The sequence below is a fragment of the Syngnathoides biaculeatus genome, chromosome 12, assembly GCF_019802595.1.
Source record: "Syngnathoides biaculeatus isolate LvHL_M chromosome 12, ASM1980259v1, whole genome shotgun sequence".
Classification (NCBI taxonomy): domain Eukaryota; kingdom Metazoa; phylum Chordata; class Actinopteri; order Syngnathiformes; family Syngnathidae; genus Syngnathoides; species Syngnathoides biaculeatus.
In genome coordinates, this window is record NC_084651.1 from 11,962,024 (window position 1) to 11,976,556 (window position 14,533).

The following is a 14,533-nucleotide window of genomic DNA, read 5'->3' on the forward strand; positions in this document are numbered from 1 at the left end:
TTATAAATTTATATTCGTTAAAACTTTTTCACAGAACTATATTCTTGTCAAACTTTGTGTAAAGTGCAATTATTTTATTGTATTTCTCAGCCCTTTTAAATGTATTGTGAACAAACACGGAAGGAATGAAGGAAGGAAGGAAGTAGGCAGGAAGCAGACTGCAACTTAGTGTGTGACAATGACGTTTTATTGATTCACAGTCATGATGAATGGATGAATGGTGATTTGAAATGACTCAGCCAGTGTTTATCCACACTAATCCCCCCCCCCCCTTTTTTTTTTTTTTTGTTCAAGCACAAATGCATTGATTACTTCCATACATTTGTACCTGAGAAATATAAGACAGGGCACAGATAGTGAGAATCGTGTGTACGCGCATCACAGCAAAAAAAGAAAAAAAAAAAAAAAAAGCAACCGACCAAATGGACAAATGAGGTCGAAGTCCCTGAGAGCTCAGCTTTCAATGAATGAGATTATAAAGGAGCACCGTGTGGCTCACTAGGCAGCGGGGTGTTACACTTTTAGGGGTGTGGGGGGCTCTTACAGTAATATGGAGAACAGCAACCAATGTGGTCTACAGAACTGAATGTTAAACAACACAGACTGTAAACATTTGCAATTGTAGATAAGCGCAAAGCGACAGCAAACACTGGTTTGAGGTTGAAATGCGAGCAAATTAACGGCTATTCTACAAAACTAACAAAAGGTTAAAACTGTCTGGAATTAATCTGGTTCAGGTTACAGCATGAGTCCTCATAAACTTCGTTTTTGTAAGAAAATAGTAGGATTTTGGATGAAAAGCATTGGAAGGAAAATACTTCGTGTTTGTTGTACTCATAGTTTGATAACTGGATTTTTATTTCATACAATTTCCTTGTGATTGGTTGTGGAAATATTGCTTGTAACAAGTTTCAGGTTTAATGTGCAATAAGATAAACACAACGAAAACTTTTTATTATGCAAATAAAATGCAGTTTAAAGACTGTTAAGGCTTAAGAGTAAAAACTAGTATTCGGGTAATACTGGTGAATTATTACAGGAAATGACTTGTGTAAAAAAAAAAAAAAATTAAAAAGGCAATAGTTTTGTGTGAATGTCAAGATTCTCTCATGAACTGAAACATGACGATCTGAGAGCAGCACCCGTAATTTTATTTTCATAATAATTTCATGATAGAACTAAGCTTTTTTTCTTCAAATATTATGACTCCTTGTAAAATAACCATTTTAGACAAAATTGACAATTACAACAATTAAATTGTTACTGTAATATCTTTTGTAAAATATTCAACTTTATCCCAAGAAATTATTGTTTTTCTTACAATTTTTTTACATGGCTTTCTTCACAAAATTATTTTCTCATTCTAGGATTTGTAAAAAAAAAAAAAAAAGGTTTTTTTTTTCAGTGTATCCCTAGTAAAAGATCAGCAAAAATGGAAAAAGAATTTCGTAATGGTTTGCTTGGCAGATGTTCCCAAAAATAAGTGTCAGTTTGTGGAGTGCCTTCGTAAATCCACCTCTGGTAATAAAAACTGTATATTTCTAAAAACTTAATCATCACCCTCTAAATCAGATCTGTCAGTGTGTTGTCTCGCATGAGACATTTACAAAAAAAAGCAGTCTTTCCATAATTCTATAGGCAGCTGTTCCAAAGTGTGCAGAAAAGCACACACTATAGTTTTAACCCTAACCTTAAAACTAGCCCAGGCATAATTAAAAGGCTTTTTTTTTAACATATATTTATATATACTCTTAAAGCCTGGTGGCATGCCCGCCACAAACATGTGGTTGTGTCACGCTGGTGTTCCCTCCCATCCAAAAAAGATGGGAGAGAAAATCCCGACAGTTGCGTTTTAATAACCACATTGGAAATAGAATAATTCCTCTGTGTCTTGCAAAATGTCCCCGAGCTATGATGGAAAGGAAAAATGGAAAAAGGAAAAACTCCAGATAACAAACCTCTTATTGAAAATGTTGTGTGAATCCTATGAATAAATTAAATATCAGTATAAATAGTACATGTGCATATGAAAACACCAACCTTATATTTCACTGTAGTAGATTTTTAAAGTAAAAATAAAAACTATCAAGCATATACTGTATATTAGGAATAGGTTGATAGCTAACTGAAGGTTATAAGAATACCGGTGTAAAAAAGATAAAGTGCTTTGTTACATAAACATATTATTAAATCTTGTCACATGGTTGACATGATAATTGTTTTTTTTTTTCCTAATAGCCAAGGAAATAAATCAGAAATAACCTAATTCACTAAAAAAAAATAAAAGTTGGAGAGTCCATCAATTTGTTATAATCAGCAAAAATTCCAAAGCACATTTTCATATCAACAGCTTATCCAATAAGTGTTCCCACCACGCTTCCTCATTGATTTTGCAACCAAAAGAAAAACAGTTTATATAAATATTATAGATTGCGTAGAAGCTTTCCCCAGTACTCCTCCACTGTCTGTTGACAGATTCAATAATATTCCATGTGTTTAGCTTTTGAAAATCGTAGTAGTCCACTGACTTTTTTTTCCTTTTTTAATGTGTATGTGGTAATTACATACTTATCTAAACTAATGTTAGCCAAAAGCTCTGCGCGCCGCTTTTGTCTTCAGCCAATCTTGTTGAGTCTCATTGTTGTGAAATTTAATCCACCGCCTAGCAGATTGACAGGCAGCTTTTTCCGTGTTCTTTGCTGATGTGGTGCAACGCTTCCCGCGGGCCTTGGAGCCAACAGCCTCTGCCCACTTCGAGCACCGTCCGGAAGGCTTTTTTGTCGGGATCCTCTACACAAAGTTGTTTGATATTTGCCTCTGGTGCTCAAACAGGTCTTCGGTCTCTGCGCTGTATGCGTCTCCTTGAAGGGAGGTGGGGGGGGGGGGGTAGATGGTCAGAAGTGACAGCTGCCTGAAAGGGAAAAAGCGGAGGGGAACGGGTGCGTACCTGCGTGACATCCATACATAAAAGCTCTGTGGCCGTCGTACTTGCAGCGACAGCGCATGACGTTGTTCATGAAGTCCGACTCGGCCATGTCCATCGAGGGGTTGACTTCCACCTGACAGACAAAGCCAATCATCATAAGTTTAGTCTCGTTGTTGATCTGATTTTAAAATTTCAAAAGAGTTACTGATAGGACAACTGTGGCAAAAGAGGTTGTTGTGATGTTAGACCGGGCGGTGTCCAAGTACCATCAGAATTCAGGGTTTGTGTTTATGACATAATTGCCTTTAAAGTGCGACTGTCATGAAATGCAGGATTTTAAGTATGTTATTAATGAAAAATCGGCAGCCGGTAAGGACCCATCTGTTTTTTCACCACAAAAATATGATTTTGATATATATGGCTTTTTGTAACTCCCACCATGAAAATCCTCTCGAGGGATTTATTTTTGAGAAGAAACAGGACGTGACATACAGGGAGGGTTGCGCACTCAAGCGGTCTCATCTGTTAATACCGCATATCATGTAAATATGGCTCCAAACGATAGGCTAATATTGCCACACTCGGTTGTGAGATGTTCTCTTCTTCGAAAGAGCTTCCGTGTCTGAAGGGGCGTGTTCGTCTTCCATAGTAGAGGCCACAGCGTGTTTTCAATGGCGAATGTCCCATTGTGACGTCAGAGACAGAAGATACAGCCAATATGGCGACCACTTGGATGTCGAATCAGACTTCCGCAACTTTGCGTATAGATCACGCGCTCTCCGCTCATATTTGATTTTTCTTTTGGACATTGAAGTGAATAATGTTATATGTATTTTTCATTACAATATCTATTTTAGAATGTTTATATGGATGACACTTGACCTCTAAGGTATATTTTTAGTGATCACAGCTTGTTGTTTTAAGTTTCTACATCCTGATTTTGTTCCATTGTCGTTGGCTTGACACTAGGATGCTCAGAGCTTTATGAACACATTCATTCGGATATTTTCTTAACTATGTGGTTCATTTGATACCGTTGTTTTTTTTTTTGGGGGGGGGGTGAGGGCTGATTGACAAGGAGGAGCAATGGGTGAAGGGTGTTGAACCCAGGCAATGTCTCATTTGTTTGAATTTCTTGTTTGTGCTTGTTTTCCGAAAATGACCTAGGCAATTAGTGGGCTTTATTTATTTGTTTGTTTGTTTATTTATTTATTGCTCTGTTGCCATCATCTTTAGAATGGTGCTCACTTTTAATTATTTATTTTTGGTAGTACAAAACAGAGCTCTTAAGATAGATCCCTTTCATTTTAAACACCACATAAAGACATTCCGCATTTTATTCAAAAACACAATAATTAAATGAGTAGAAAAGCTCATGTAACTGTACAGTTGTGGTTCACATCAAGTGGTTGTAGTGCCTACAGGCAGTTATTGTAGCTTACAACAAACTTGCACACACTAACCTGTAAGAGAACCTGATTTAGACTCCAATCAAAATGCTGGAAGTTAGTCCGACTACATCTTATTTTTGCAACTTATTGGATCGTACACTTTCGAGGCACTCTGTTATTTCGGAACTCTTTAACTGCTGATACGACCTTTCTCTTAAGTGATAATGGCAACAAGTCATTGACTGTAATAGCTGTTCTGTAAAAGCGCACCACCCACTTTAAACACTGGTTACACACACTTACAGGCAGAAAGGCGGCAAACTACAGAAAAGAAACCAAGGCCAAGAGTGCGCTCATAAAACCAGTCAGATTTTCATTTCGATGTAACTCCTCCTATAGCTGACAGCGCCGTCAAAATGACCCCAGTTCACATGGACTGGAATGTTGTGATGTGCGTGCCAGGAAAATAGTTTTGCAAAGGAACATATATATAAGAAGTATGCCTCTTTTGGGCATAATTGTACACTTTACTGGAGGAGCATTATAAATAGTCCTGTGGTTTGCCATTGTTGTTTTGGTTGTGATGTTCTAGCACATGCTGACGCTTAACACGGATTTGAGTGATTCAAGTCATTTTACAAAATGCTCACTGAGGTGGATTTTCCACTTCCAAATTCTGTAGTACTGCTATCCTGTGAAAACCACGCCATTAACACGCTGACAAACAACAACAATGGAGAAGAAGGTGGTTCTCCTTGGGGTTGGCCAAGGTAAAAAGGCAATTTGGCATTCAAAAGAAGACTGGGGCAGCTGCAGCAAAGTAGATACTGTTGGAGCTTATGCCTAGCAAATTGATTTGTAATAATTAGCATGTGAGACTTATTTTTATTTATTAATGTTATGAAGAAACGGGTCCAAGCGGCGTTGAACAGTTGGTGTCTGGTGTTCTGTGTGACAGAAGAGTCTTCTCTACGATGAAGGGCAAAGTCTATAAAAAAGTGGTGAGGTCGGCCATGATGCAGGATTAGAGACGGTGGCACTGAAGAAACAAGAGGAAACAGAACTTGAGGTAGCAGAAATGAAGATGCTGAGGTTCTCGCTTGGAGTGAACAGTTTGGATAGGATTAGGAATGAGTTCATTAGAGGGACAGTCAAAGTTGGATGTTTTGGAGACAAGGTTAGAAAGAGCAAGCTTCGATGGTTTGGACATGTTCAGAGGCGAGAGAGTGAGTATATTAGTAGAAGGGTGCTGAGGATGGAGCTGCCAGGCAAAAGAGCGAGAGAGGGGAAGACTAAAGAAAAGGTTGATGGATGTTGTGAGGGAAGCCCTGAAGACTGTGGGTGTTAGAGAGGAAGATGGACAAGACTGGCTTAGATGGAAAATGATGATACGCTGTGGCGGCCCCTCATCAGGACAAGCCGAAAGGAGAAGAAGAAGATTGGTAGAATAATTCTGAAAATGCTTTTCCCAATGAGCGACCAGTAATGGTTTGCTTCATGTACCAGAAATTGTGTTGTAGTCAAAACCACTAAATAAAACAAATACCACCAGCTTGTACCAGGCTTGTATGATAACATTTATAGAAATGTATGAAATGGGCATTCTTTAATGTGCATGAACCAGCACATATTTCCAGAGTTTTCAAGCTGTTTCTCTGGGAATTGTTTGAAAAGTATGACAGTAGTTGATGACTCAATCGCCACCACTGCTGACCCTGCAGTTTTTGGTCTGGAGAACAATATATGTATGAGTCACAGAGAATACCAAGATAGTTTTTAGCACTTAAATCGTCACTAAGCTGTGTTTTAAAGACTCAATAATTGACATTTACTGTATTTTCCGCACTATAAGGCGCACCTAAAAGCCTTTAATTTTCTCAAAAGCTGACAGTGCACCTTATAATCAGGTGCGCCTTATATATGGATCAATATTGAGCCTTTTGTGCAGCCCATCTAATGGATGCATAACGTAACCCCAGCTTCTACTGTAGTGTCTATTCCGTTCGCCTTATAATGCGGTGCGCCTTATATATGAAAAAAGTCATTGAGGGTGCCCCTTATAATGCGGAAAATACGGTAATTTTTCGTATAAATTAGTACTTGAACCTTTGTGTGAGAGGATTTAACAGACTTTGTGTTGCCTCACCGAAAAAAAAAAAAAAGTGTTGCTTACTTAGAAAGTGGCTATTAAAGTTTTTTGTTTTTTTTTAAATGAGCAGGAGGAATTCCTTGGGGGCAAATTAACCTTGTCTAATGGGAGGGGGAGCGCAGGGGGAGCTTCCACAAATAGTGAGGTAATCGTTAACTTGGGTAATTGCTGTGTTTCATTAGCAGGGGGAAGTGTGGGCTCGAAGGGAGGGTCTGCTGCTTCTGTACTCAAAAGTCAGAAATGCCATCTTGACGACATTAAATACAAAATGCTATGGCAATTCAGCCTAATTTGCTTAGTCACTTTACAACTCCTTTTTAGGAGTGATTTATCTTTTATTTTCATTTCTTTCCTCCACACTTAACTTTAGAATTATAACCAATGTGTTCCAAAGACATCTAGTCAGCGCTCAATCGCTTGTGTGATGTGCCGATTACACGTGAATTAAGTAAATATTGGTCCAAGAGACAAGTGTAATTACAATGAGCGAGCGTCTCAGAGGAATCGCAGTAATTATCACCCGAGAGTTCCCACATGTGAGGCCTTTGACGAGCTGCAGACGGCTGTGTAAAATGTGCGGGATGGGTAAGTCTGTGCGGCCAAGATGGAGGATAATGACGAGCTGCCGTCCTTGATGTGTTTAACTCCGGTGGCCACAGGCCTGATGGACTGGCCGAGGCTCAAGTAATGAGCGAGAGAGCGTGAGAGAGAGAATATGTTTGAGCAAGATTGGGAGGTTGAGATGTTAACAACGAAAATAGATATACTGTACAGTACATAACCAGCAACCAACAAAGAGAAAGCCCTGAGCCCGTGAGAATCACTGTGTGTAAACTCGTCATTTTAAAAAAAAAACAACGTCCTAATTTTGCTTTGCCTCGTTGACAGTCTTAAATTTAATGACTTCGCAGTTTTCTGGAATGCAGCATCAAATGCGGTGGTTGAACTTGAATTTTTAAAATCTCGCAAAGCTGGGGATGTTTCAGCACCGTAAGAGCTTGTAGGAAAAGCGTACTGACCTGAAAGATGTAATCTCCAGGCCGCACGTCCGTCACATCAACCCACTGACAGTCGATGTCATGGCGGTATGTATCCCAGCAGCCCACAGAGATACCCTGATCACCCATGTTGTAACAGGAAAAGCGCTTTTGAGCACCTAAAACGCAGCAAAATGCAATGCAATTTCCTATCATCATCAAATTTAACTTAATGCACATTTTGTTATGAATGTTGCTTTTTCACACAAGCTATTTCATCCATGATCTAACAAGCAAATGGAGAGTGAACAAACACCAGCACAGCAATGATCTAATACATTAACCACAAAGCAAAACTCCACACAGCTACAGCTGAAATATTGATATTCTTTGCTTGCCACTAATGGGAAAGGGGAGATTTGGGGGAGGGCGGGGTGGTGGGCCGTATGAATGGTTGGCGAACATTACCGTCGGGGCAAAATGTATCCTCAAGGCAGAAACTGGCCTTGTGTCCCTCTGCAACTCTGGTGCCATTGAGTGTCAGTAGGTCGTAATGTGTGAACACCTCGATGCTGTGGTAATGCCTAGGATGAGAGAGTAAAGGATGGGGTGACCACATAAGAAAAAGAAAGAGCTCAGCCATAGTTGGCAAGAATAGTCATACTCCGTTTTGAACAAACGCTCAGGGAAAAAAAACATTATCAACTGAAAATAATACACCTTTGAAGCATATATTGGGGGTTGAACTGATTAGTCGATGCTTAAAGCTTGAAGTCATCTAATGGCTAATCCCGGCATCTTTTCTCACACCTCTGCTGCCATTGCCGGAATATTACGGTCTGTGAAGCAAATGTCCACCCAACCAGGTGACAAGGTCTGCCTACATCTGTGCAGTTTCAGGAAGTCTAAAAGTAAGATGGTGGTGGTTGAGATCAGCGGTTTAGCCTGGCTAACTTTAGGTATACCGATTGGAGCTTGTATAAAAACATTCACAAAGGTAGCGGCGTTAAGAGAAACTGCTCCATGGAGCAAAAAAAAAAAAAAAAAAAAAAAAAATTGGGGACCGCTCTGCTGTGCTAAGAAAATAGCAACAAAACAATTTCAATAATAATTGATTAACCGACTTTGAAATCAACTAATCACATTGGAGTCAACTACAAAAAAAATCCTTTCACCCTAAACGTGGATACAGCAATTCAAATTAGACTGCTATTTTTTTTTCCTCAGAAGATGGTGTTTTTGTTTTTTTTTTTTGGCCGGCATATGACAACAAATTTGCCATGAATTATTCTTGAAGCTGGAGGCACAATGGATCAGTGGAACAGTGGATTAGCTGGAAAGTGTTGGACTCACAGTTCTGAGGTCCCAGGTTCAATCCCGGCCCCACCTGTGTGGAGTTTGCATGTTCTACCCGTGCCTGCGTGGATTTTCTCCAGGCACTTCGGTTTCTTCCCACATCCCAAAAACATGCAACATTAATGGGACACTCTAAATTGCCCCTAGGTGTGATTGTGAGTGTGACTGTTGACAGTCTCCATGTGTCCTGCGATTGGTTGGCAACCAGTTCAGGGTGTACCCTGCCTTGTACCCGTTGACAGGTAGAATAGGCTCCAGCACTCCCCACGACCCTTGTGAGGATAAGTGGCTAAGAAAATGGATGGATGGATATTCTTGAAGCAAACAAGCAATTCTCTTAATAGTTCCATTGATGGGGAATATCTTGCTTCCTTGTATCCGTTCCAACCGTTGTTGATGCTCCTTAGGTCCAGTTCCTCCGTGTTGCTACTTGTTCCTGTTTTCCCCACATTTCAGGTCCCCCAGATCTCAACAATCAAAATCTCAAATGCGGTGATCTGTACTTCAATTTCTGGCGTTTTTTTTTTTTTTTTTTTTTTTTTTTTTTTTTTTTACATTGTGTTGTCATCTGAAGAGGTTTTAAAAAAAAAAGCCTAGTTTGACAGAATAAGGACAAGTACAGATAACCATATTCAAGTGCATGGAGTAAAACCATTCAACCATTTTCTTTGGCGCTTATCCTCACAAGGGTCGCGGGGAATGCTGGAGCCTATCCCAGCTGTCAACGAGCAGGAGGTGGGGGACACCCTGAACTGGTTGCCCGCTTTTCGTAGGGCACATGGAGACAAACAGCCGCACTCACAATCACACCTAGGGGCAATTTAGAGTCTCCAATTAATGTTGCATGTTTTTGGGATGTGGGAGGAAACCGGAGTGCCCGGACAAAACTCACCCATGCACGCGGAGAACATGCAAACTCCACACAGGCGGTGCTGGGAACGAACCCGGATCCTCAGAACTGTGAGTCCAACGCTTTACCAGCTGAACCACCGTGCCACCCTGGAGTAAAACTAAGAAGTACATAAATCAGAAGAACCTACTTACTATAAGTCCACTAGCAAAGTATTTGTTTTTCCTTTACTTCCCATCACTGAACATGGATTTCTGTTTGCAGCGCTGACGCTGAATGAACACTGCTCCCCTATAGCGTGTAGCCTTGTGACCTCACTACTTGAACATGATCATGGGTGTCGCCATAACACCTCTCACAGAAGCTTGTTTTAACGCCGGGGTCGCTCGACCTCTTTACCCCCACTCGCTGAATGGAAGTCTTTGAACGCCGCATCCGTAGCGCTAATGTGTTGTCGAAACAACCCGCGGCCGCCTCGGCTGTCCTTTGTACTCCCACGCGACTTCGCTAAAAGGATCGCTTCACACATGCGCGGACAGGACGGGGGCTTCGTGTTGGAGATGTGAGCTGTCTGACTTTGTACACATTCTCTCAGGTCAAATTCAAGCATTTTTTTACTTTTTGTATAGGTTTGGATAGGTGTACTGGTGACTGACATTTCCACTGCACAGTACCTACACCCTGCTACTAGTTTCTATTCGTCTATGCCTTGAGCCTCCGATGCGCTGGTGACCAGTCCATACATTTTGTGCCCATCTTTGTCAAGATCATAGGTGAGTTCTATGCGGTGTACACTTTGGACTGGTTTCCTGCCAATCACAATAGACAAGCAGCCATTTGCGTCTTCACCAACTGACAATTCAGTTTTCCCCTAACCTGAACTGCATGTTTTGAGGATGTGGCAGAAAGCTGGAAAATCCAAAGAAAAAGCAGACAAACAATCGTGAAAAAATGCATTCTCCACACAGAGAGGCCAGAACCCCTTCAGACCAATAAATCATATACATATATTGGGCTGGAAAATCATTTATCTTTGCTAAAAATCTTTATATACTATTTAAATGTCTCCTTCTCTCTTAAACCCAACGTGATTGGCCTTTAGTTGCTCACGTCATCTAATGCGACAGCGATTGCCAAGCGCTCAAGTGGAATGACGTCCACCACCAGATCGGGCGACCACTCTTGGACTATTTACAGCTGCTGAAGAAGGTGACAAAGATTCTTGTGTTCAGCTGGTGGGCTTGCATGTTACCAGCTGATTCCTTGTCATAATCTACTTGTTTTCTTTCCGGCTGGTGATTAAATTAAATATAACTCGAAATTACTCCACACGGGGTCCGTTAATGCATGTTTTCCAAAGACCGCAAGTCATCTGTGTCCAGGAGCCTCTAAAATAAATGACCACATGCTTAACCACAACATCCCGCATAGAGTAAAGCATTCTTTCCACTGCTATAAGTCTGTGCAACACCTGTAAATTACACTGTGCTGGGATGTCGTACCTGTGACACTGGTGCCAGGTCCAGCTCTCCCTTGTGGATTTGGGTCGGAAATCGGAGCGTCCCAGGTTCATGATGCGCGAGGAGAAGCGCAGCAGGCGTCTGTGGCCGTAGGGCCAGTTCATCCGGGCGGCAGAGGAGGACAGACAGTTTTCCTCGTTGGCACAGCTTAGCAAGTGGAGCGGCCGGTCTTCCAGGTAGGCCGTCTCCTGGACTAACTGGGCATCCAGAACGAGGTCAGGAGCCGCTGAAGCGGGACAAACGAGCCATAATATTAAAATAATAATAATAATTAAAATACAGTCATTCATTTTGCATTTTTAACATTGTCACGTGACAGTGAATGTTCTTGACACACAGTGTATTGTTTTCTTACTCTCTGAGCAGGTGACCCCGGCCGCCTTCGGTCCCCCCCCTCGCGGACAGTGCATGTGGTTGTTCCGGCGGCACTGCTGAATTGAGAACTCCGTGCCGACGCAGTGAGTTCCACTGAGGATCAATTCTGCTGCGTTTGGGTCGCTGGACCAGTACCAGGTGTCCTGTTGGAAGGCGAGGCGCCTCTTGTAATTCATCAGACTGAATTCAAGGCTGCGACTATTGATTGACCTCCATCTCTTCATGCGTTTATCTGTCTTTCATGAACACCTCTGACAGATTGAAGGAGCGCTCCAGTTAATCAAAGAGATGGAGCTGGTCGCTCAGGGCCGTTTTTACTAAAGATGCAGGTAATGTGGTTTCATTTGAAAAAGAAAAAAAAAAAGCTGACGGTCTGATGTGGTGTCCCATTACCTGATGTGCACTTGCAGCAAATCCGTGTCCCAGTTGTCTGCACACCACCATGGCCTCGTTGATGCCCCAGTTTTCACTACAGACCGAACCCCAACGCTTTCGGCCGCCCACTTCCATCAGCACCTCCACTCGGCCCTCTGAGGGAACCCTGCCACCAGCCAGACGCACCTGTAAACACATGTAAGATTATTTACCTTCGGATGGTGAGGTATTCGTGAGTGTTAAGATGGTGTCCGTTATTTGTGTCCTTCGTACCGTGTATTCGGTGCCGGTTTTAGGGATGTTACAACGCACTGAAGCGTCTTGGCTGTGTTTGAACGTCCATGGTTGAACCTCCTGGAAGAAGCAGTCAAGAATGGAGCGCTCCGTCCCCGTGCACTGGACACTGTTCATGTGGATGGGCCCGGTACCTACACAGTGAGAAATTTTCGTTTTTTCATTGTTGGTTTCATCTGCTCTGAATTGGGTTCAGTTTTAACAACCATGCTCTCACTCTTTTTTTTCTGATTCCCCATTAGAATGTAAACAAAGAAAGTTAAAAACCTTTTTTTTTTTTTTTATTGACAACCTTAATGAGTATGGATGTGGACAATCTAAAGTAGCCGACCAAACAGCCAAATGCACAAATGAGCTGTCTTTGGGCATTGGAGGAAAAAAATGAAACAATAAAGTTTCTTTCGGCGTCGCCACAGCGTGTCATCTCAGATGAACGCACATATATATATTTGGCACAATTTTTACGCCGGATGCCCTTCCTGACGCAACCCTTCTCAGGGAGTGGAGGCCCCAGTGGGATACGAACCCACAACCCCTGGTTTACCAAACCAGTGCTCTAACCACTGGGCTACAGGGCCTCAAAATTCTTTTCAAAGTTCTTTTCAAAAAAAAAAAAGAAACAATAATGATTTCAATTCAACGATGTTTTTGTTCACACACACGTACATTAATAACTCCCATACTTGACCCATTTGAACTCTCCGTTGCTAAAACAAACAGCAGCACCAACCTTGTAAACATTCGCTAAGTGTGGAGTCTTAATGGCTTGAAAATCTTTGGCAATGCAGTACACTGCCATTACTCCACATGTATCCATGTTTATGTTCAAGGTAGCGAAGCGATGTTTTTTCAGCCCAGTCAGCCCCATTTTCTTGCCATTTATTCAATTTCACTTTATTTTAAACTCCAGTTTCACTTGACATTTGTTAAATTCGTTCCATGACATTCACAGCTCAAATCACTGAAGTGAATATAAGTGCCATGAATTTGTTCCAAAAAACAGCGCCGTGTTCGAAAATATTGCTATAAAATAATAAATAGCACTTCACATAGACGTCAAGTATCATAGTTTGTGAACAAAAGCAATATTTGTTCAAGACATTTGTTTTTAAACGCGTTTGTGAACCAAGGTTCCACCTCAACTGCATTTTTGTTCACTCTCAACGTGGTAAAATTGTTTTAATTTTTCATACAAATAAAGCCCCCACCACCCCTTAATAAATGTCCTTCCTCATCAACGGTATCATGAAGGAAAACATAATGGGGTTATATTAAAATGGATTAAACCATGCTGAAATGTCCTTAGATGTGCACATCACTGAGATTTCAGGGGTTATTCGTTCATTGAGGGCCACCCAGTATAAGCCAAATTGCGTCATACAAAGCTCGCACACTTCGCGGCTGACATTTTTTTTTCCCCTTCCAAGTGCTTTTTTCCTCCTGAGAGACAATGAAAATTCCATATCTGTGATGATAAAAACCTATTGCAAGGCAAGGAGCAGAACCTGCAGCATCGACTTTGGGGATCTGACATACCTCATTGCCAAGTCTGTGTTGCTTTTGGCAAAACAACCGCACAGCTAAGGCAACTTAACATGGGCAAACGTGTCTCATTTGTCATTTGATGAAAACCAGCGCCTTCAAAACGACATGAATCAACATTTTATAAATGCAAACAGTTGGTTCCATAATGACAACGTTTGAGGAAACCGCTCGTCCAGTTATGGCCTCTGTGTTTGCTTCACGCGTAGGACATAAACTGTCAAGCTGGAAATTTGACAAGCGTTTTAGCAAGCACTACCAAATCCACAAAAACCAAGGGAAGAAGAGGATAGACCGAGGATAGATGGAAGTGAAACACGGAAGAGGCAACGGGAAGCGAGAATGCCGGGTCGCTGGCGATGTCGCTGTGAGATTGCAGCCATCCCTCCGTGTTGGTTACGCATGTGGTCAGAAATGTCGGAAAATCATACATCCGCAACGCCGCCGCCGCTATCGCAACAGTGACTCCCATAAACTGGATTTATCGCAACAAGGCTGCGCGAGGGCCCGCCTGAGGGATCCCGAAGAAAAACACAACAGTCACAGGCTGTACTTTAAACTTCCTTTGGAAAATCTGTGAAATCCCTGAAATAAATTCCTGCAGGAGTCGCAGCGCACTTCTGATGAACATTTACGGTGTTTTGCTCCCTCGTGTATGGGGAGTAGACTCAATGCAAACACACATGATGGCTGGAACTTTCTAAATAAATACAATCAAATAAAACTTGGTCAAGAAATAGAAACATTCTATAATTTGACTGTATAATTTTTAGGTGGG

At 41.6% G+C, this 14,533-nt stretch overlaps 1 protein-coding gene and 1 long non-coding RNA gene across 5 annotated transcripts in view; one reads left to right on the forward strand and one right to left on the reverse strand.

Moving 5' to 3' along the window:
* Positions 1–14,533, forward strand: part of LOC133509929 (uncharacterized) — a 59,453-nt gene that overhangs the window by 23,306 nt on the left and 21,614 nt on the right. For all 4 annotated transcript variants that reach the window (XR_009797472.1, XR_009797474.1, XR_009797473.1 and 1 more), the window contains exons 3-9: positions 10,279–10,422; positions 10,752–10,858; positions 11,170–11,345; positions 11,536–11,682; positions 11,803–11,873; positions 11,955–12,117; positions 12,216–12,354. This is a non-coding gene — a long non-coding RNA (uncharacterized LOC133509929). The remainder of the gene's footprint in view (positions 1–10,278; positions 10,423–10,751; positions 10,859–11,169; positions 11,346–11,535; positions 11,683–11,802; positions 11,874–11,954; positions 12,118–12,215; positions 12,355–14,533) is intronic.
* The window catches only part of loxl4 (lysyl oxidase-like 4), a 35,571-nt gene continuing 22,453 nt past the window's right edge, over positions 1,416–14,533 (reverse strand). The window contains exons 7-14 of the mRNA XM_061837459.1: positions 12,193–12,347; positions 11,938–12,105; positions 11,525–11,687; positions 11,152–11,395; positions 7,912–8,027; positions 7,486–7,622; positions 2,948–3,059; positions 1,416–2,861 (exon numbers count right to left, since the gene is read on the reverse strand). Of these exons, the coding sequence (XP_061693443.1) occupies positions 2,791–2,861; positions 2,948–3,059; positions 7,486–7,622; positions 7,912–8,027; positions 11,152–11,395; positions 11,525–11,687; positions 11,938–12,105; positions 12,193–12,347 (1,166 nt within the window). The 3' untranslated portion in view covers positions 1,416–2,790. The remainder of the gene's footprint in view (positions 2,862–2,947; positions 3,060–7,485; positions 7,623–7,911; positions 8,028–11,151; positions 11,396–11,524; positions 11,688–11,937; positions 12,106–12,192; positions 12,348–14,533) is intronic.